Source organism: Castor canadensis, chromosome 5 (assembly GCF_047511655.1).
Source record: "Castor canadensis chromosome 5, mCasCan1.hap1v2, whole genome shotgun sequence".
NCBI classification, from domain to species: Eukaryota; Metazoa; Chordata; class Mammalia; order Rodentia; family Castoridae; genus Castor; species Castor canadensis.
Genome location: NC_133390.1, coordinates 47,224,856 through 47,249,391, shown reverse-complemented (window position 1 = coordinate 47,249,391; position 24,536 = coordinate 47,224,856). Strand labels below are relative to the sequence as shown.

General features: G+C 33.5%; 1 protein-coding gene and 1 pseudogene across 1 annotated transcript; both read right to left on the bottom strand.

Annotated features, from left to right (window-relative positions):
• Positions 1-11,968: 11,968 nt before the first annotated feature.
• On the bottom strand, positions 11,969-12,935 carry LOC109701938 (olfactory receptor 5K3-like; annotated as a pseudogene).
• Positions 12,936-23,210: 10,275 nt separating this feature from the next.
• On the bottom strand, positions 23,211-24,149 carry LOC109701937 (olfactory receptor 5K3-like). The gene has a single exon (XM_020187376.2). It carries the CDS (start codon positions 24,147-24,149, stop codon positions 23,211-23,213), a length of 939 nt encoding a protein of 312 aa, XP_020042965.2.
• Positions 24,150-24,536: the final 387 nt, after the last annotated feature.

Here is a 24,536-nt window from a genome sequence, read left to right as displayed (position 1 = left end):
AAGTGCTTTGTGTTGAACACGTATAAGATTGTTGTTGTATTGAAGGATTGTTGTGATGGATTGCATTGTGTTAAAGTATGAAAAATTGTTGAAATAAGAAGTATTAGCTAGTGTGTGTTAGGACTTAGAAGCCAGCTGGAGTGTGATAGGCTGATATACAAACAAGCTAACCCTAAGGTGACAGTGCAGATAACAGAAGTGGTGAGGTCACCACAGGGTATATAAACTCAGGCCAGAACTCAAAGCCTTGCTTGCCTCCTCACCCATCGGAGACCACACTGTCGGAGTCCATCCTGAGACCCTGATGTAGAGGCAGCTGCCGCTTGTGAGCGTGCCCCTTCTCCCGATGACCATGGTATCGGCTGGTGAACTGTGAAACTGGACTTGCACTGAAGGTGGCTGTGAGGATCCCCTGGGGTGCAGATAAGCCTCTCTCATTGGCTGACAAGACGTCGCACCTCGAACGCACATGAGCGAGACTTGGATGAAGGTCTGAGTAACTCCTGGCTGGCTAGGGTAGCAGAGACAGGCATTAGGATCCATAGGAACATGCCATGTGAATGTGTTTGAATAAAAACCCTGTTCTCTGAAATAAGAGTCTCCTGAGTACTGTCTCTCTGTACTCAATTGAACCAATAAGTGCTCACAACATGCTTTCAATAGAATTTAAGAAAACTCCAGTACGGGGAGAGGTGGTGAATATTGTTCTAGGGATACAGGTAAAGTGCAAGAAACCTCCATTACAGTGGGTTGAGCCTTCTCCCAGGAAAACACACAGCTGAGATTAAGGGATGGGTAACAAAAATTCAGTTACAAAGAGAGAGACTCACAAGAGAATAGATGCATCATCCACCATTCCACTGGATAGCCCTCTGGGCTTGGTTTAAAATATTTTTTTGAGAGTGTACTCTATATTTTTATGTGTCATTTTGTTTATGCCCCTAAAACAGCATTCAGCAAAATTTAATTTGCTCCAGGAATTCCATTTTATCTTATGCATGCTTAAATTGACATTCTGGGGGCATGCTTAATTTATAAAACTTTTCTACCTATGTATGTGTGTGTGTGTATGTGTGTGTGTGTGTGTGTGTGTGTGTGTAAACATCTTCAAAATAGTTCTTAAACTGCTGTTATAAGGTTAATATGATGTTCAAGGTAACAAAAATCCCAGGATGTTTGTGTTGGAGATCTCTACTGTAGTCTGCTTAAGTCTTTTTTATGTACGAGTATGTAAATATCTTGAGGATAGTTCACATTGTAGAGTTAATGTAAAAAATTGGTTACTTGTGCTCTGTTCTATTGCTACTTAAAAAAAACAGAGTTTTCAAACTTATTTCAATCAGGTCTCACTAAAATGAAGTCATTCAGGGGTTAATACTCAAGCTCAAACTAAAAATAAAAAGGGGGCCATTTTAAACCCAGGCAGCAGCCTGCAGTAGGGATTTTGGAATGTGAGTAGTTAAAAAAATGTTGTTAGCCTGAAATGGTGTTAGCTTGTTATGTTCTGTCATAAGTAAAATCTGGGATTTAATTTTCTCTCATAATGCATGGGTCTATTAACAAATGGAATTTCTTTAAGTTGATTTTATACAAAAAAAGTAATTTTAAGATTGCTTTCTTTCTCTTTTTTCATATAAATATAAGGTTCTAGGTTAAAAATTTTTATGAATTATTTTTGACAAGCAGGAAAAATATAAAATGGTATTGGGTATCTTTTTGAAAAGAAAGAAAATTAAAGGTAAAAAATGAATTTTAAATAAAAAATTTTATTAAAAATGTTTATCCCAAAGAATTGTTCCAAAAATTAAAAAAACAAAACAAAACAGGATAAGGACAAACCATCAGAAGGTTCAAAACATCATATAAAAGTCCTGAGTAAATCTTAAAAGTGTATGATGCATGGGGTTTATAAAAGCTTAGGTGTGTGATTAAAGTTGACTGTAATCTAAGAGATGCCTAAAAGATTTTCTAGGGTCATGTTAAACTAGAACCTGATTCTCTACATCCATGAAGTAATGAGGCTATCTTTATATTTTTCTGCTCTGAATAACAACTATAAATACTGCCTTAAGAATAGATTTTCTCAAAATAATTGCTCATATTTTCTGTTGATCTTGTAATGCTTTTACATACCTAGGAAACTAAACCTTAAATAGATCAGTTCATTTAAATATTTGTCTTCTCAATGATTTTTATACCTTTGACCCCCTAAAAATGTGTGGGATATGTGTCTAAACTTCATTTGAATGCTATACCAAAGTTTACAAAGTGAACTTTTTCAATAAAAATACAGGTTGTTTTAGGGCACTGACACTGTCTTCCTAAACTTGTAAGAGGTGTAAAAGTTTTGCTAAATTCTACTCCAAAGGTAAAAGTTTAAATTAACATATATATGACATCTATATAGTTGTGATGTTAATTGTTACTGTCTTTAAATGCTAAATATGCATAAGTTCTCTAAGTATATGTTACCTAAAATTAAAAACCATGACATTTAATTAAAGATTGGATATTGGTCACTCATAAAGTATATCTATAATATTGTAACTTGTTTAAAATTCATTTACTCTAAAGGCAAAATTAAAAAGAGGAACAAATTTGAAGAAAAGAACTGTAAATGAAAGGGGGAAACTGTAAGAATCAGTTTAGGATGGGTCCTTTCTGTCAAAGAATCAGTAATAACTGCCTTACTAACTTGCCTTTCATACACTTACTTCATGGAGTCTGATTAACCTGATAAAAGTTTCTATTATGAACAAAGGATTGTTATCCTCAGCCGGGCCAAGTCAAAAAATAAATAAATGAATTGCACTAGATGCTCTACTTCCAAAGATGATATGCTAAAACAGTTATTGTTTCCCCGAACTTTTAAACTTTTTTGTTTCCAGTGCCCCATTCTGACCTGTCCCTTTCCAAATAGCCAATGCGTGGATTGTGAACCCAAAAACTGCCCAGTCCAGGGGGAGGGCAGCATTGCATTACCTGAGCAGTCTTCCTGCTCAGTGTGCTCACGTCTGTGTGCTTTCTGCACTTTTCTGTACAAGCAAATTTTGCCTTGCCTATTGACTTCTGAGATGTGTCATCTCTCTTGTGACACCCCAATATACTGAATTCATTTCTAATAAGGATATAAAACTATGGTATTAAGATTACAATAATAGCAAAAATTAGAATTAACCCTGCCCACATGAATAACATAAATTCTTTGATAGAAGAGTCAACACAAGGTAGTCTACATACAATGGAAAGACATCACAAAAAAGAGTGATTGCTTTGACGAGACCTACAGAAAATTAACCTGAAAAAGAAACCTACTTAAAACTGGAATGTGGGTTTTCACCTTGTGAATCTAAAGAAATAAATGTCTATAGATTATCACATATCTCATTTTTATTTGAATGTCCTGCACATTTTCAGAACACTGAGACTTCCCATGCCATTATTCTGTTGTTGTGTCCCAAATATCTTAATCCTTTCTCTCTGAGGGATAGTTTTTGTATAGTGCTACTAAGTAAAATTTACCTGAATGTTCAAATTCACACTGATCTCATTTTCTAAATTAGACAGCAGGCCTGGTATTAACCAGGATCATCCACAATTTCGTCTGTGAAATTTGCATTGATTTGTTTTTTTTAACATGTGTCTAAATCATGTCTTTATGATGGTCTTAACATCTTGAGGTTAACTAGCACAAACTTTTGTGAACAGAAGGGAAAATAACTATTAGAGGGCTGTAAGTCTAGCTAAGCAGTAAAACACTTTGGCAGCATACAGAACAATCTGTTTATTATCATCAGCAATATACACACACACATGAATAGTAACAATAAATGCTGTGCAAAGAAAACATAAATACTTCTAACAGTAGATCAACCTTATTGACCTCAAATTAATTCTAATAGTGATCCTTACAGATATCTTTGCATCTACACAAAGACAACATCATGTTGGAAAGGAGTCTAAAAGAGTAATTTTCAAAATAATTATCTTCTCATATATTTATCTTCATTCTATGTAAATTGGCTCTTCTACTATTTTCTTATTCATCATAAAATTATATAGGGTTCTCTGTGTTAGGGTATAATACTTAAAAACTAACAAATACAGCCTGGCATTTATGTTTCAGTTTTTCCATTTTTAAAAAGAGGGAATCATTTAAATCCTTGAAGAATTTTAGATATATGTTATGTTTTGGTTTAAGACGTTCTTTCTTTTCCAGAATGAGAGTGGGAGGGAAGGGAAAGAGAATTGTGTAGAGAGTAAATTCAAGTATAATACATTTGATCTATTGTAAGAACTTTTGTAAATGCCACACGCACACTCTAATCCAGCACAACAATAAAAACAAAGTTATTTCCTGTTATTATTGAAAAAGTAGTCACATAAATTTTAAGGTCAAAATGATTTTACATTTCTTTAATCCAATGGAACACACTAGAAATTTGTTTGTTCTAAAATATTAAATATAAACCGTGACATTATTCAGTTAAGTTAGAAATTGCTTTTAATGTATGCGCCATATGTATTTAGCAGATTTTTATGTGACTTTAGCTGTGTATTTTGAAATTTTGTCTTGTAGTCAGAAAGTCATAAGAATTACAGTATTGTCTGCATCTTAGATCCACATACCATTCAGTTATGAGAAGAGATGGAAAGAATAAAAATTAAAATTTAGGAACATCAAAATGGTAAATGACTCAGGGATGTAAATATTTATGGCTACTAAATTATAAGTAAAAACAAGTTAAAACAGTATTCCTACCTACATTTCAAGGAGTAGAACGTTTTGAAAGTACACTGTTTGCTCTATACTAAAGGTCTTAGAACTTAAAAGTATTCATGGATCTCATTCTCTAAAGCATTTGGGATGAAGACAATGAAAATCTCAGTGACTACCTCCAGGTCAGTGTTAGTAATTCCCTTAACTACAGAGTTAAAACATTCTGTCAAATCCTAAAGGGAATTTCCTATACTGACATCAATGTATTTCTGAGGAGAGAGAAAGTTCTAGAAAACAACAAACTACTTGAAATTAATTAAAGGTATCCTGTGAGACAATGAGGTTAAACTGAATGAACTTCACTGAAGTCTGATGGAAGATCTTGTGACATTGTGTGTAACTAGCTACATTTCAAAGCTGTATTTATTATTCTGTACATAAAATGTAATGTGGAGAATTGAGATATCGGGTCTTAATGTCATTATCTGTCCCAGACTTGGAGTGTTTTCAGGTCTTATTTATTTATTGGCTTTGTATGACTTTCCCTTTTTTCTTTTGGAAAACCAGTAGTGTGCACACACACACACACACACACACACACACACACACACACACACACATACTTAATAGTGTTTGTCTGACTGGGCTATTTCAAAAGACCAATCTTCAAATCCAAAATATTTTATTCTGCTTGATTTAGTCTATTGTCAGGATTCTAAACTATACTTTTTATTTTCTCTATTGCAATATTCAACTCCAAGATTTGCACTTGGTTCTTTATTCACGATCTCTGTCTTTTTAATAAATTTTTCATTGAAATAATAAACTATTTCTCTAGTATTTTTCAGTTGTATTCTTTTGTTACTCATTGAGTTTCATTATATATCATTACTTTGGTTTTTTTCAGGCAATTCATAGATTTCCTTTTCTTGATCCATTGCTAGAGAGGCATGGTTCCTTGGAGGCACCACTGTTTCCTTACTTTTTAAATCTTTTTATTTCCTGGCAATGATATCTGGAAATACAGCAAATGTATTGCCTTTCTTAACTTTTTTCAGTTGGAAACTTTATATAAATGTAAGCTATCCTCAAAATTCTCTGTTTTAATGATCCTCCTGAGTTCTGGGACAACAGGTATGAGCTGTTGAACCTGGCTGCCACTGTCAATTTTGCCTTTTAAAATTAATTGTTTTTTATTGTTGTGCTGTGGGGTGGTACATTGTGACATTTACAGAAATCTTTATAGTATATCAAGTATATCACACTTGAATTCATCCACTCCATCACTTTACTTTCTTCACCAAACTCCACATTCCTGGAACAATTAGGACTTTTTCATTTACATATCTGTGTAGACAGTATTTGCATTATACTCACCCTCCCACACTCCTCTCCCCTCTTATTGGTACAACACCCCAAGAAAGAACTATTCAGCCCTCCTCCTCTCCACCTTTGCAAAAGAAAAAAATTGATTTTTTTTTGTTTGTTTAATGTTACACAGGGAGTATCATTGTGACATTTCCATGTTTATGTGTATGAAAACCCAAATTAGTTCATCTCCTCTATTTTTCATGTGATTTGTTACAGGAGATGTGTTCTGTAATGTTCCTTGTCTATTCTATGTTGAGTGTAGTAGTGTTCTGTCTGTGTAGCTTCTTAAATGATCATCAGAATCAGTCATGTTTGAAGATATATCATTTCGTTGACTTGACTGCAGGTAAGGCAATCATTATTTCTGTGGGTTGTGTGAAGTCACTATACTGAACTGCATAGAATTGAAGCATCTTCATTTGCCTCATCAGGGTTCCCTTCCTACGTCCCAGGATTCTAGAGACCACCTTTCTAACAGTGATTTTTCAAGCTGTTGAAGGAAGTTCTTAAACTGATTCTTCGGGCCACTGGATAGTAGGAAAAGCCACCCATCAGTTCACAGTGTCACATGGCTGTGAATGATAAACCATTTGGGATGTGGCTACCTGGAAACTCATAAGATTCCTGGTGGGATCAGTATCTAGCAGCACACCACATGTTGTAGGAAGACATAGTTCAGGGCAATGCAGTGGTAACATTGCAAAGTATCCAGTAACTCCTCACCTGGGCTCAGGGATTGTGGGGCCTGAACACATTTTCAACTGCAAAAATTTCAGGGGTCCATGACATGAATGGGATTTTAGGGGATGTCCTGATTTAAATCTTCCTATCATGTGAAGTCACTCATGGTTAAGAGTTGATATTAATAGGGGAGATGGAATGTGAAATGCTTTATGCATAGTTCTCTTGTTGATAATTCCATCATGCATCTCCATAATGTCTCTGTCATATTCCCAGTGGACTTTGCCAGTTGTACTCAGGCATTCTGGTGAAATACCAAATGGGATTTCTTAGTTTGGGTCCTTTTCAGTGACAGCAAATATTGCAGGTTATATAAGTCAGTTTTCATTGCCACAAAAAATCCCTGAGATGAAGGAGCTAAATGGGGAAAAATTTATTTTGGCTAAGGGTATCAGAGTTTTCAGTTGATAAATGATTAATTCCCTGATTTTAGTCCTAAAGAGAGTCAGACAGCCTAGCTGAAGAGCATAGAAGAAAAAAGTTACTCACCAAAGGCTGCCAGATAGCAGAGAGAGATGGGACCATGGATAAGATGAACTCTTCAAGGGAATGAATGTAGTGACTTACATTCTCTTAATCAATCCCACCATCTAGCTCAACCACCTGTTAGCATTTCTATCAAATTGAGAACTATCAATTGATTAATATATTGATTATGTCAGAGCCCTCATGATCTAATCACTTCCCAAAACCCTAATATGAAACAGCATGCAACAGGATGCAGCCTTGAATACACAAGCCATTAAGTGGTATTTTGCAATCAGACCACAGCATACTTTCTTGTCAATTCTCATGTTTTGTCCCATGTATTTTCAAATGTTTCTAAATATCTGACTCACTTTGCGAGTGACTTATCGACAGATTTATCTGCTGAAAATGGGGAAAATGCCAATTTTCTGCAGATCCCAGTATGGGAAAAGATCTTTATGACATTGTAGCTTTATTTGCACTGCTTGATTATGAGGGATGTGACTCAGCATATCTATGCAATTGGTGACATGTAACTGATGAGAAGACATATGAAATGAATAAAAAGTTCATGTAATATTCCAATAGGTGAGTCCTATGTAGATGCATAAGGCTTTGGAACAAGGCTTTACTCTGCATCAGAAAATTACTGTGCATTTTAAAATAAGTCTCTGTCATATTCTAAGCCCTGTTGGTGACAAAACTTTAAAAACTCTGGGACCTGAAATGTCCTTGAAATAAAATTTCTCTTCATTAGCTAGAAATTGTCAGGCTAACAAAGTACAAGTTTGGACTATTCAAGGAGGACTCTGTTAGGACATGAGAGTGATGAAGCTCTGATGAGGAGATATGAGCAGAGCTGAAGGACACAATAAGCTGTCCCTGAAGGTGACTCAGTCCTCCATGTTACCCATTATCATTGATCACATACTTGATCTCAAAAGGTTATGTGTAATTTTTTGTGGGTCAGTTTGGGATGCTGTGACAAACAAATTATATTAAAGATGAGCTATAGCTTGACATAGTTTTATGTATAAGGAGAAAACTTTCCTTAGGACAGCAAAATACTTATCTAGATTCATGGTACAGGTCAGTTACTTGTGTGCTTTCTAGAGGGACATAATTTCAAATCTCAGGGATGAGGAAATCTTAAGAAAGCAGTTTATGAATGGATGTATTAGAGTGGATATGAAGTTTCACAATCTTTTCTTTACATTTAAATAGTTACCAGAGTTTATCTAGGATGGAAAATACACTAACAAGCAAAATAGTCAGAAACTGGGCTATATGAAGTCAAGTTGTTTCCTTTATCTTCCACCCTACTGTTGGCACATATCTAACTCTTCAAAGCTTATCTAGCTATTATTTCTCATAATTACTCTATTTTCCAAAAATAAATACCATTGTAGGACCCTAAATAAGGCAACAATCCTCAAGAAGATCATATGGCCACTTGGTAGCAGTTTGGCTGCTTATGAACATTTCAATGATAATAGAAAAAGAAATTCATCTTGATGAGAGCATAAAATAATTTATACATCATAATTAGATATCTTTCTATCATCAGTGCTTAGGAAGCATCAGTCTCTGACAGAGTAATGTAAATATTGCATTGGGCCAAATACCTAGGTTCATGTACAATTGAGCAATTACTGATTCATTTATTCTATCAAGTTTCATTTTCTCAGAACCTGCTGTTTCATTTTTTGATGAAATGACTTGTTCAATGTACAATTGAAGTGGCCAGACTACATTGTTTACTCAAAATATCAGTGATCATGACATGGTGATAAAATGTATATAAGATTTCTTGAGTGATCCATTTTGGGAATTTTACTCAGTGCAAATTTACAAGTTGCAGGCATTTAGAAATCTTGATTTTCAGAGGGAAATAGTTTCAGCAAATCTTGTGCAATAACACTACACTTTACCTAGTGACCAAGGTTATTCAATTATGTTGTAGTTGTTTATGTTGATATTAAAGTTTCCCTGTTACGATACAATGAAGAGAGCAGTGCAATTCTGTGTTATTTCTCCAAAATTCCTTGAGACAAGTCTAATCATGAGCAAATGTCACACAAACCAAAACTGAAGAATATTTAGACAAATCTCTTCTGAAATGTCAACATCATTAATAACAAGGATAGGTCAAGTAACCATGGGGGAACTAAAAGGAGGTAACAATTAAATGCACCACTATTCAGAAAATAATGAAAAAATCTATAATTGTTAATGCTATAATTTAATAAAGAATGGAATATGGAAAAGCTCCCAAAAGTCTTCTGAGAGAAAACAATGGAATGGGAACCAGAATCACTTGCCATTTCTGAGTGATAGAATATAATGGAAAGGTATCTTAAAAGAGTTTGGTAAAAAGATTTGTATCATACTTAGAGTTTTAAACAAAAATTATTAACCAATTTTTTTGGGAAAAATAATTTTTGAGGGGGTCTAACTGACCCTGAATAAGTCTTCAATTAACAGAGTTCTGGAATTCACCATTGTTAAGTGTTGGGGTAATGATATAAAATGCATAACAAACATCATGGTACAAGTAGAAAAGGGAAAAGAAGTCAATGAACATAATTGTTTCTAAAATATTAAAATTAGATGATGTACATTATCTATTTAATTCAAGGTTCTCACATCTTTTGGTCTGCTGATTTATTTATACTCTTAAAACATGTAATACATAAAGAGATTTTGTTTATGCAGGCTTTGCTCATAAGTATCTACTATGAAAGAAATTAAATCTGAAACAAAGCACCCCAAAGTCAAAAGTAGAGGTAATTTAACCATTATATATTAATTAACAATCATATTAAAAAACACTTTGAAGAAAATATTTACTGAATGCCCAATTATACCAGGTGCTGATTGAGTACTGGGGAAGTGTCATGGGGATAGAGGAAAAAGGAAGATTTCATTTCATGAGTCAATGATTATAATTTGCTCTATTTTTCTTTAAAATGTTGTTTACCTGTGTGTACACATCCCCTTTCTTTGACTATATTCATGTTCCATACATACTTAATACAAAAATTATTGAAGTTAATCTCACTGAAGGCTTACTTCAATCAATTGATTGCCAGATATGTTTTCTGAAAGTTATAATCACAATATTCAGCTTCAAGGAAGAATCCAATGTCTGATGCCTCTAAATGAATTCAGATTTCTGAGTTTGGCACGGAACGTTGGTTCAAAATTCCTGATGCACTGACTGCTCCCCACAGTTACCGAGGCCTCTCTGTAACAATTCACAACCTTGTTTGCTCTGCCCCAGGGTTTACCCTCTTTTTCCATTCCCATTGACAGTCATTTCCTGAAACATTGAATGTGGTCATACTCATTTATGATTTGCTACAACTATCAAAATGTTTTCAGTATTTTAAGGTACAGCTAACTTCCAATCTTACTAGCTGAATAAAAGAGGTAAGAACGGGGTGAAAAGGCAGCATTTATTCAAACTGCAGATACATCGGGCTTGCTGGAATGACCTCAGACAAACTATTCCTTATTTCAATGCTTGAAGTTTTTATTTAAGAAAAGCTTCAAAATGTTTGTAGTTAATATATATTAAAAGTCTAGATTAATGCCTAGCATATAGTACATTTTCAATAGCTCATTTTTTCTTTTGTACTTGCAGTCAATTTGATATTTAATTTACATATTTAGAAGTTTAACTATTTTGATATTTTATTTAGATATTTAGAAGTTTAACTATTTTCTGCTCATAACAACATATCCCTCTATTCTTAAAGCTGTGAACATATCAATACTTTTAATAGATGAAGTGCTGTTTTGGACCCTTATTATGAACAACAAAACTAGTAAAAATACAAGTGAGAAAACCTTTATTAAATGCATTTATCTTTTAATTACATACAGTGTCATAAATGGTGTTCAAATATACTAACCACATGAAAAATTTAATTCATAGGGAATTTCATTATAAAGTACATCACTTTTACTACAGGTTCATATATCACCATTATGCAGACACTTTAGTTCAGATATTTGAGACAAAAAATGTTGAACACTGAAAATGTAAATTACTAGTAGAGTATTCTGTGAATACATATTCACACTTAATATGTTTAATGAGCTAATATCAATTCAAAGTCAAATTTAAATATGAAATTTAATACCCACTAATGGTATTTAGAGAAGTTAAATTCTTGACATATTAAAATGACCTTAGATTTTAGGTTTAAGGATTGGGAAATTTACCAATGACATTAAATGAAGTCTTCAATTTTAAATGAAGAGGTTCTGATGTGGGCTACATAAGACAACATTTCAATAATAGGCCAATACCAGCAGAAGAAAATAGTTTCTGCTATCAGAAGGAAGGAAAAACTAATAATAAAATATTAATATATGAGAAATTCCTTACACATACTAGCTTTTATTCAAAATACTCACTATCTGTCAAAATGTTTGACTAATTACATTCTTGCAGTCATGAGTGATTCCTTTGTTCACTCCCAAATGGTCCCAGTACTTTAGATTTGAAAGTAATTTTGACGTTATCCCTTTATTCCAAATCCATTTTACTCAAATGTCACAGCCTAATTTTGTAAAACTATGCTGTTCACTAAGTGGCATTTTTCACTTTCTCATTTGCTGTCAATTTAGAAAACATTATTATCAAGTTGAAGTCACTTTTCAAAGGCAGACAATATTGTTTGAAAATGTTACAATTTTTCTCTTCTTCATTGTTTTTTGAATAACATTTATTATTTCCTTATTCCTTAGACTATAAATAAAAGGATTTATTAAAGGAATAATTACAGTATAAAATATTGCCACAAGGATATCTTTATCCTCTTCATTTACTGAACTTGGTTGAGCATAAAAGTAGAGAAGAGAATCATAGAATATTGACACAGAGAGAAAATGGGATGCACAGGTAGATAGATAATGCTTTGCTTCTTCCTTCTTTGGATTTCATTGTGAATATGGTGAAAAGGATATAGAAATATGATATTAGCATTATAAAAACAGTAATGCTTAGAATTGACCCTGCCATGATAAATAGCATCAATTCATTGATATAAGGGTCCACACAGGAAATTCTATACAATGGAAGGACATCACAGAAAAAATGATTAAGCTGATTTAACCTACAGAAAACTAATCTAAACAATAACCCAACTTCAACAATAGGATGTAGGTTTCCAGCTTTGTAGGCTCCTGTGGTCATCTGAATGCAGAGTTTCTTGGACATCCTCATGTGGTACTGCAGTGGGCTGCATATGGCCACATAGCGGTCATAGGCCATTGCTGCCAGAAGAAAGCAGTCTGTAGTTTCAGCAAGACAGAGAAAATAAAACCGTGCCATACATTCAGAGAGGGAAATCCTTCTGTCCTCAGAAAAAATGTTCCCTAACATCTTGGCAGTAACGGAGCAGGAACAGAGGGCATCCATCAGAGCCAGGTTTCCCAGAAAGATGTACATTGGTGTGTGAAGACAACCTTCCATGTAAATCAAAGCTACCAAACCAAGATTCCCCACCATGGTGATCATATAGATGGCAGAGAAGACCACAAACAGCAGGCTCTTCAGGTTTGGATGGTCTGTAAATCCTGTGAGGATGAATTCAGGTGTCAAGGAGAAGTTGTCCTCAGTCATCCTTAGCTTTTCTGTGGAGATAGATGTTAGTATGATATAAGATTTTATTTGAGTGCATATAATTTTTTAATTTTTTGCTTTCATTACAGATAGAGAAAATTCTTCAAAAATTTCCCACTGTCTGTGGGGTGAAACTCCCTATACTTTTGCATGTATTTGTTTTCTTAAAATTTCAGCATCTATAATGCCATGCTGTAATTCCCAGTATTAACAATGATGAATTTTGTAATATATAATTCTAAGGAGAATGCTGACAGAGAAAAAGTGATTACTTTATATATTTATGCATGGAAACTATAAGGACTTTGTTATTATCTCTTATTCATTATTTCCAAATAATGTCAGTGCCACTTTTTAAGATTATGAATAGCAATATAAAATAATGTTCCTAAAAATGTTTCTATTTCTGCAATGAGAAGAGTGTTTTTATAGATGGTACTAAAGGAGAGATGACTTAGAAAGCTTGTAAGTAACATGTTAAATTTATATCTGATATAAATTAGAAAGATCACCTAAGACTTAATGGGAATATTTTTCTTTAGAGATAATTACCTTTGTATCTAAAGAAATAAAACATCTCTCATTCTATTTTGAATGTTCTGCACATTTTCTGAGAAACTGACATTTCCCATGCCATTATTTCTGTTGTTGTGTCCCAAGTATCTTAATTCTTTCTCCTCTTTTAAGGGATAATTTGTGTATAGTGCTACTAAATAAAGTTTCCTGAATATTCAAGACCACACTGATCTCATTTTCTGAATCCTACAGCATACCTTGTATAACCAGGACCATCCACAATTACATCTGTCAAATCTGAATGATTTGGTTTAAACCATTTCCTTATGCTATTGTTAACATCTTGAGGTTAAATATTACATAGTTCTGTGAATGGAGCTGAAATTACTAAGAGAGGGATGTGGGTCTAGCTTGGTGGTAAACAATTTGGAAGCATGCGCAGTAACCTGTTCATGATCCCCAGCAATACACACACAATACACACAAAATAATAAAAATAAATGCTATATGCCAAGGCATAAAGAAATCTAGCAGTAGCTCAACCCTATTGACCAGGGAAGTGTTCTAATAATGGTCCTTATAGACCTCTTTGCACCTGCACACTCTTCACATTGGAGAGGAGTCTACAAGGATCATTTTCAAAAATAATTATCATATTCTATATCTCCCTTTATCTAAACTGATTTTTACTATTTTTCTTATTCCTCAAAAAATTATATATGATTCACTCTATTATTTCAAAATAGTTAAAAAACTAAGAAATGCAGACTGACATTAGACTTCAGTTATAACACTTACAAAAAGAGGAAATCATTTAAATCCTTGAAGAATTTTAGATTCGCATTATGTTTGGTTAAGGAAGTAGTTTCTTTCCAGGGGTTTGGGGAGAACAATATGAAAGAGAATGGTGGAGAGGGTGAGTTCAAGAATGACATATTTGTTATATTGAAAGAAAATTTGTAAATGCCACAATGTACACACTACCCAGCACAACAATAAAAAAGTTGTTTTCTGTTATTACTAAAATGTTTCTTTGGGACATAGTGACTGAAAAATGTAGTCACTTAATTCTAGGATAAAACAATTTTGCATTTCTGTAATCCAAAAGAAGATACTAGAGATTTGTTTGTTCTAAACTATTAAATATAAACCTTGCAACTCTTCAGTTAAGTTAGAAATTGCTCTCAAAGTGCACACCTTATGTATTTAGAAGATTTTTGTGTGATTTTTACATATATATTTAAAATTTTTATCTTGTAATTTGAAAGTCATAAGAGTTACAGTATTGTACCTCATCCTAAAGCCATATAACCACTCAATTTTGAGAAAAGCTAGAAAGAATAAAAATAAAAGAAGTTAATATTTAGGAACATCCAAATGGTAAATGATTCAGGGAAGTAAATATTTATTGTTGTTAAATTAAAAGAAAAAAATAAGTTGCAACTGTATTCTTACCTACATTTCAATGAGTAGAGCTTTTTGAAGTTCTCTGTTTGCTTTATAATGAAGATCTCAGAATTTAAAATATTCAGGATCTTGTTCTTTAATACATTTGGGAATAAGACAATATCTATGACTACCATCAGGTCAGTGTTAGTAATTATGTCCCTTAAATTGCGGAGCTAAAGCACTCCAACCAATCCTAAAGGGGATTTCCTGCACTGATATTAATATATTTCTGTGGTGACATAAATTCTAGAAAATAGCAAACTACTTGAAATTAATTAAAGGTATCCTGTGAGACAATAAGGTTAAAGTGAATGACCTTCCCTGAAATCTAATTAAAGTTCTTGTGATACTGTGTGTAACTAGTTAAATTTCAAAACTGTCTCTATTATTCTGTGCATAAAATGTAAAGCAGACAGAAAACTGTTGCTTGCTGGTTTAACAAGAGGAAGTGGAATTAATGTAATTTATTAAAATAATTCATGTTTGGAAATGAAACTATCAGGTGCGACAAGCTGAACAATGTTCACCATTTTTTCTAGGTGACTGTCAGCAATCCACAATCTTGTTGTCCTCTCCTAGTACTCACTTTAAGTTTCTGTTGAATTGCATATTTTTATAATCCCCAAAATTTGTGAGGTTCTTGTAGGTAGCATACTGTTGGAGTTGTTCCTTTTTATTTTATTTTTAACAGTTTATCCATCTAAATATTTCATTAAGGAATATAATTCATTTCTCAGTAGTAGAATGATTACACAGCATGTTTAAAACTCCAAGCTCATTCTCTAGCACCTGAAGAATAAGAAGTTTATTCCTGTCATTTTGCAATTTTTTTCAGATCTTTTTTTATCTCCTTTTTCCTTTCTCTTTTCATCTCTGTGGTTTTTTTTTTTTTTTTAATTGGTAAATTTTGACTCTTCACTTTCCTTTTCTCTCTCTTCCCTGTCAGTGGGTTTTATACTCTCATACAATTTTTCCATGGTAGTTTTACTGTCCATTCATTTCTAGTGTAAGTTTTCTTTAAACATTTTGATTATGGTAGTCACTGGTAGTGACGAATTTCCTGAGTTTTTCTTCTCTTAGAAATACTTTAGCACTCTTTAACTTCTGGAAGATATCTGTACTGTTTTTAATGCATGTTCTCAATTTTTTTTTCTTTCTTATCTGTGAATGTAGCAATCTACTCTCTGACCTGTAAGAAATTTGTTGAAAAATTTCCTCTTGTAAACTGACAGGGATTCACACAAACCACCCCCCTCCACACACACACATGCATATGTTATGTGTATCGCTTGTTGATTTTCAACAGTTATCTTTATCTTGGACTTTTGACACTTTGAAGTATGCCTCAATAAGCACCATTTTATTGTGATTTGAGATACCAGGACTTAATGTATTTATCTGTCCCAAAATTTGGAATGTTTTAAGCACTTATTTATTATATTGGTTTTGCATGTCTTTCCCTTTCTTCTTCTGGAGCACCAGTAACATATGAATTTACTTAATAGTGTCTCATAAACTTGGTCATTTGCCTGATTGGTTACTTCAAAAGACCAGTTTTCAAATCCAAGAATCCTTATTCTGCTTGATTTAGTCTATTGTTGGGATTCTGAATGATACTTTTTATTTCCTTTATTGTGTTATTCAGCTCCAAAATTTTGCTTGGTTCTTTTTCATGATCTTTGTTCTTTTTAAAAATTTCTCAATGAAATAAAAAACTATTTCTCTAGTATTTTCAATTGTATTCTTTTGTAGCTCATTGACTTTTATCATATATCATTATTTTGATTTTTTGTTCAGGCAATTCATTGGTTTCCTTTTCTTAGGGATCCATTGCTAGAGAGACATGTTCCCTTGGAGGCACCACTGCTTTCTTACTTTTTAAAGCCTTTTATTTCCTGGTAATGATATTTGCAAATAGAGTACATGTATTACATTTCTTAATTTTTTTTTCAATTGAAAACTCTATATAAGCCTAAGCTAGTCTCAAAATGCTGTGTCCTAATGATCCACTTGAGTACTAGGACAGCGTGTATGTGCTGTTGCACCTGGCTGCCACTGTTAATTTTGCTTTTTAAAATTTTTAATTTTTTTATTGTTGTGCTGAGTGTTGGTACATAGTGAGATCTACAAAAGTTTTTCACAATATATCATATTGAATTCACCCACTCCATCATTCTCCTTTCTCTACCCCGCTCCACATTCCTAGAACAGGTATGATTTCTTTCATTTACATATACATGTACATAGTATTTGCACTATACTCATCCTACCACATTCTTTTCTCTTCTTCTCTCTGCTGGCACAGGTAACAACCCCCCTCCAGAAGGTACCAGTTAATCCCTCCTGTCCTCTGATTTAGTAAAAGAAGAAAATAACATTTTTTTTGTTTAAGATAGCAAGACATGGAGTATCATTGTGCCATTTCCATGTATATGTGTATAATAACCCAAACTGGCACATCTCATACAATTTTCATGTGAATTGCTATTGGAGATATGTACTATGATGTTTCTTGTCTATTCCATGTTGGGTGTAGTAGTGTAGAGTCTGTGTAGCTTCTTAGATTATCATGAGCGTCAGTCTACTTGAAGATACTCCACTTGCCTTGGCTTGCGGGGTTTATGAGAACACTCTGCTATCTGGGATACAACTCTCTTAGGTATGGCATCCCTATCAATTCTCTCTGTTAGGAACACTTGACTGCAGGCAAGAGAATCATCATTTCTGTGGGTTGTATGAAGTCACTCTAGTGACCTGCACAAGATTGAATCTTCTTCATTTGGCCCATCAGGGTTGCCTGCCTTTGTGCTAGGATTCTGTAGTTCCTCTTTCTAACATGGACTGAATGAGCTGCTCAAGAAAGGATCTTATACTTATTCTCTGGATAGTAAGAAAGCCACCCATCTGTTCACAGTATAAGATGACTGTGAATGATGAACCACTTGAGATGTGGTCATCTAACAACTCCTAAGATTCTAAGTGGGAGCAGTATTTAGTAGCACACTATATGGAGGAATGATATGGGCAGAAATATTTCAGGGCAATGCAGTTTTTGTTACATTCCAAAGTATCCGGTAACTCCTTACCTGAGCTCAGGGTTTGTGGGGGCTGAACACTTTTCCACCTACAAATACTTCAGTGGCCCATGATGTAAGCAGGTCTTTAAGTGATATCCTGATTACCATTTTCCTACCATGTGATGTCACTTATGGTTATGGGTTGATATTGACTAGGGAGATGGAATTTAAAATGCTTTATGCATAGTTCTCTTGTTGATAATTCCACTCTGCATCTCTATAATGTGTCTGTCATATTCCCATTGGACTTTTCCTGTAGGACTCAGGCACTCTGGTGAAATAGCAAATGGTATTTCTTAGTTCAGGTCCCTTTAAATGAAGGCAAACACGGCAGGTTATATAAGTCAGTGTTCATTGCTACAAAAAAAAAAATCCCTGAGTAAAGGAGCTACAGGAGGGAAAATTTTTTAGCTTTTGGTATCAGAATTGTCATTTGATAGATGGCCACTTCTATTGATTTTAGTCCTAAAGAGTGGCAGACAGCCAGCAGAAAACACAAAAAAGTTATTCACCAAAGGCTTCCAGCAAACAGAGAGAGATGGGACAATTGATAAGATAATCCCTTTAAGAGAATGCATAATGTCAGTTACTGCCTTCTAAGCAGTCTCACCAGCTAATTTTTACCATCTGCTAATAATGCTATCAAGTTGTAAATCATCAATTCATTAATCTATTGATTATGTCCAAGCCCTCTGGATATAATAATCTCCCAAAGCCCTAATCTGAAATTACTTGCAACCTGAATGCAGCCTTCAATATATGAGCCATTGTGTGTTCTTTCACAACCAAACCACAACACACATATTTCTTGTCAGTTATTCTATTGTCTTGTTTATTTTCAAATGTTTCTAAATACTTAACCCAGTTTATATGTAACTTATGTTCACATTTATCTTCCAAAAAGGGAGAAAATTCCAATTTTTTGCAGTTCCCAGAATGAGAAAAACGATCTATGACATTTAAGCTTTATTAGGCACTGTTTGATTTTGAGGAATGTGACTGACTCAGCAGATCTATGCAATTAGAGATATGTAATTGATGAGGAAACATGAAATGAATATGAAGTTCATGGAGTATACCAATAGGAGAATCCTACTGATATGCCTAAGGTTTTGAAGTAAGGCATTATTCTTTGCATGAAAAACTACAATGTATTTAAAAATAACTCCCTGCTATGCTCTAAGCCCTGGTTGTGACAAAGATTCAAACTCTGAGACCTGAAATAACAATGAAACAAGACTTCTCTTCATGAGTTAGAAATTGTCACACTAACAAAATACAAATTTGGATAGTCAAGGAATACTCCATTATGATATGACTGTGACGCAGCTCTTGAGGAGATATGAGCAGTGCTGGAGGACACAATAAACTGTCCCTGAAGGTGACTCAGAGTCCCATGTTACCCATATCATTGATATGGGTAATGTTGAGTGGGTCAGTTTGAGATGGTGTGGCAAGCAAATTATATTACTGGTGAACGTAACTCCACATAGTTTTTCTTATAAGGAGAAATCTTTTCATAGGACAGCAGAAGGTATATCCATATCCATTCTGTAGAAATAGAAGTAGTACACAGTAAGAACATTTAGATTCATTGTAGAGGTGAATGACTTGTGTGTGCTATCTAGAGGGACATAGTTTCAAATCTGATGGATAAGGAAATCTTTATGAACAGATGTATTGGAGTGGATATGAAGTTTTGCATTCTTTACCTCACATTCAAATACTCATTAGAGTGTATCTAGGATGAAAGATGTACTAACTAACAAAATACTGGAAACTGAGCTACATGAGGTCAAGCAGTTTCCTTTATTGCCTCTCCATTTTTAGCACATGACACATGAACAAAACAGAGTCATTGATAGTTATAAGCATGGATATATTTAGCAGCATGTTATCTAACTCTTCAAAACTCATGTATCTATTATTCCTCATAATTACTCTATTTTTCAAAAACAAATACCACTGCAAGAACCCAAATAAGGTAACAATCCTCAGAAGATCACATAGCCATTCAGTAGCAGGTTGGCAATTTATGAACCTTTCTATGATAATAAAAAAGAAATTCACCTTGATGAGAACATAAAATAACTTACACATTATAATGGGATGTCTCTCCATCATCAGTATTTAGGAAGCATCAGTCTCTGACAGAGTAATGTAAATATTGCATTGGCCCCAAATACCTAGGTACATATATTATTGAGCAATTACTGATTCATTGATTCTATCAAGTTTCATTTTCTCAGAATCTGCTGGATCATTTATTGATGAAATGACTTACCCATGTACAATTAAGATGGCCAGACTACATTGTTTACCCAAAATATCAGCGATCATTACATGGTAATATATCTTCAATAGGTGAAAAAAATGTGTATAAGATTTCTTGAGTGATCAATTTTGGAAATTTGTACTCTACAAATTTACAAGTTGTAGGAGTTTAGAAGTCTTGATATTCAGAGGGAAATGGTCTCACCAAAGCTTGTGAAATCTAACACTCTACCTTACCTAGTGACCAAGGTTAACACTTTTGTAGTAATTTATATTGGTACTAAATGCTCCCTCGTACAATAAAATGAACAGAGCAGCACATTTCTGTGGCATTTCTCCCAAATTTCTTTAGACAAGTCTAAAAATGAGCAAATGTGAGATGAAACAAAACTAATGAACATTATAAAAATATTTGAGAGAATCTCTTTTGAAATATCAACATCATTAATGACAAGGAAAGGCCTAGTAACTCTGGAAGAAACTAAAGAGAGGTGACAACTAAATGCACCAATATCCAGAAAAAAAGCCATAATTGTTCATTCTATAATTTAATAAAGAACGGGATATGGGAAAGATTCTGTCTTCAGAGAAATACCAACAGAATGGGAATCAGAATCATTTGCAATTTCTCAAAGCAACCAAGGTTGACACAATATAATGGAAGCATTTCTTCAGAGTTCAGTGGAAAGTTTTGTATAAAATTTAGAATTCCAAGTAAGCCAAATTATCAACCAATTTTTCAGGAAAAATCAGTTTTTGAGAGGTCTAATTGGCATAAAATAAGTTTTAATTTAACACAGGTGTGAAATTCAGCATTGCTAAGGATTGGGCTAATGATATAGAAATGCATAACAAAAAACATGCTGTATGTTGAAAAGGGAAAGGAACTCAATGTACATACTTCTACCTAAAATATTAAACATAGAGGATACACATGATCCACTTCACTCAATCTCCTCAAACTATTCTGTCTATTGATTTATTTATACTACTAAAATATATGTAAGACAAAGAGATTTTGTTTATGCAGGTTTTAATTATCATTACCTACTATAACAGGAAATAAATCTTAAAAAATACTAAAAATTCAAAAGTAAAAGTAACAATCATATATTAACTATTGAACATATTAAAAACACATTGAAGAAAATATTTACTGAATGCCCAAGTATATCAGATGCTGTATTGTATTGGTATTATGAAATCAGATTTGATATTGGGTTGGCAGAAAAAGGAAGATTTCATTTTCTGTTTCAAGGATTTTAATTTACTTTTTTATTTTTCTTTAAAATGTTGTTTACCTGTGTGTACCCATCTCCTTTCTTTCACTATATTCATGTTCCACTCTTAATAAAAAATTATTGAAGTTTCTCTCACTGCAAGCTTATTTCAATCAATCAATTGCCAGATATGTTTTCTGAAAGTTACAATCACAATTATTTAGCATCAAGAAGAGTCCAATGTCTGATGACTCTAAACAAATTTAGACTTCCGAGTTTGCACTGAAGGTTCTCAGTTCCTCATCTACCCATACCTCTACAGTCTCTAAGACCTCTCTGCAACAATTTGCAACCTAGTTGGTTCTTCCACAGTGTTTACGCTGCACTTTCCAATCCCAGTGACATAGTCATTTGCTTAAACATTGACAATGGTCAAACTCATTTATGTTTTGCTGCAACTATCAGAATGTTTTCCGTATTTTAAGGTACAGTTAACTTCTAATGCTACATAATAGCTGAATTGTAAGAAAGGGGAGAAAGGCAGTGTTTATTCAAACTTTAGATGCATTGGGCTTACTGGGATGACCTTGGACAAGTTACTCATTTAATTGCTTGAGGTTTTTATTTAAGAAGAGCATCAAAATGTTTATAGTTAATATATATTAAAAGTCTACATTACTGCCTAGCATATAGTATATTTTCAATAATTTGTTTTTCTTTTATACTTGCACTCTATTTGACCAATATTTTATTTAGATATTTAGAACTTTTGCTATTTTCTGGCTCATTTGTTGTTGAACAACATCTTCATCTTTTGTTAAACCTGTGAACATGACAATTCTTTCAACAGAATAAGTGTTGATTTGGGTACTCATAATGAACAACAAAACTATTAAAGATGTCAGTTAGAAAAACTTTATTTAATGGATGTATGCAGTAACTACAGTGTCATGTGTGGTGGACAAATAGACAAACCACATAAGAAATTTAATTTATAGGAATTTTCATTATAAAGTATAATATTTTAACTATATATTCATAAATTACCATTATGTAGATTCTTTAGTTCAGAGTTGAGGATAAAAGTGTTTAGCACTAAATATGAAAATAATATTAGAGCATTCTATACATATTCACAGTTACTGTATTTAATGAGCTAAATTCAGTTCAAAGTTAAATTCAAATATGAAATTTAATTCCCACTGATGGTGTTAAAAGAAGTTTAATACTTGAAACATTAGATTGGCCTGAGATTTTGGACTTAAGGATTGAGAAATTAACCAATGACATTAAGTGAAGGCTTAAATATTAACCAAAGTGGTTCTAAAATTGGCTGCATATGATTACACATGGTCAAAGGTAATTACTGACAGAAGAAAATAGTTTCTGTTCTCAGCAAGAAGGAAAAACTGATAATGTGACATTATTAATATGAGAAATTCCTTATACATACTAGCTTTTATTTCAAGTTTCATTATCTGTCAAAATTTTTGACTAATCACATTCTTGCCATCATGAGTGATTCTCTAATTTACTTCCAAAGGATCCTAGTACATGAGATTTCTAGGTAATTTTGATGTAATCCCTGTTTTCAAAACTCATTTTGCTCAAATATCACATTTTAATTTTTGCAAATTATTCTGTTCATTAAGTGACATTTTTCACTTCTTCTTTTGACATCAACTTAGAAAATGTGATTAGCAAGTTGATGTCACTTCTCCAAGGGAGATGATATAATTTCAAATTGTTATGACTTTTCTCTTCTTTATTTTCCATTTAATAACATTTATTACTTCCTTATTCCTTAGACTATAAATAAAAGGATTTAATAAAGGAATGACTATAGTATAAAAAATTGCCACAGGTATATCTTTATCCTCTTCATTAACTGAACTTGGTTGAGCATACAGGTAGAGAAGAGAACCATAGAATATTGACACAGAGAGAAAATGGGATGCACAGGTAGATAAGGCTTTTCCTCTTCCCTCTTTAGATTTCATTGTGAATATGGTAAAAAGGATATAAAAATATGATATTAGGACTATGATAATAGTAAAGGTTAGAATTGACCCTGCCATGATAAATACCATTAATTCATTAATATAAGGGTCCACACAGGAAATTCTATACAATGGAAGGATATCACAGAAAAAATGATTAAGTTGATTTGACCTACAGAAAGTTAACCTAAACAGTAATAATACTTCAACCAAGGGATGCAGGCATCCCACTATGTAGGAACCTGTGGTCATCAGAACACAGAGTTTCTTGGACATCCTGGTGTGGTACTGCAGTGGGCTGCATATGGCCACATAGCGGTCATAGGCCATTGCTGCCAAAAGAAAAGCGTCTGTAGTTTCAGCAAGACAGAGAAAATAAAACTGTGCCATACATTTAGAGAGGGAAATCCTTCTGTCCTCAGAAAAGAAATTCTTTAACATCTTTGGAGTGATGCCACAGGAACAGAGGGCATCCATCAGAGCCAGGTTTCCCAGAAAGATGTACATTGGTTTGTGAAGACGGCGTTCCGTGTAAATCAAGGCTATCAAACCAAGATTCCCCACCATGGTGATCATATAGATGGCAGAGAAGATCACAAACAGCAGGGTCTTCAGTTCTTGATCATCTGTAAATCCCGTGAGGATGAATTCAGTTGTCCAGGAGTAGTTGATCTCCATATTATTACCTTCTCTGTTGAGACAGGAAATAGAGACACTTACAATTCTAATAGGAACTTAAAAATTTAAATTTGCTTTCTCTCTGTGACAGATGAAGGAGTTTTGTCTTCAACAATCTTCAGCTCTCTCTGGAATACAGCTACTTATCTTTCTTGGGGGCATTTGTTCTCTTTAAATGTCAGTACCTATTATCTCATGATGTGCTTCTCAAAATTCACAAGGTATTTTAAAATTCCAGACAGCATTCTTATAGTGAAAAGTTATGTTTATGAGTTTATGTAAGAAGAGCATAAAAATTTAACGGGCTTATATTTGTTACATTTTCCTGAGATTATTTCAGTGGCCATTTATAGTTCTCTACAATAAATTTAAAATCAATTTCACCCT

Bases quoted from the DNA above. Each gene is read 5' to 3' on its own strand.
- LOC109701937 (XM_020187376.2), bottom strand. From the start codon at position 24,149: ATGGAGATCAACTACTCCTGGACAACTGAATTCATCCTCACGGGATTT.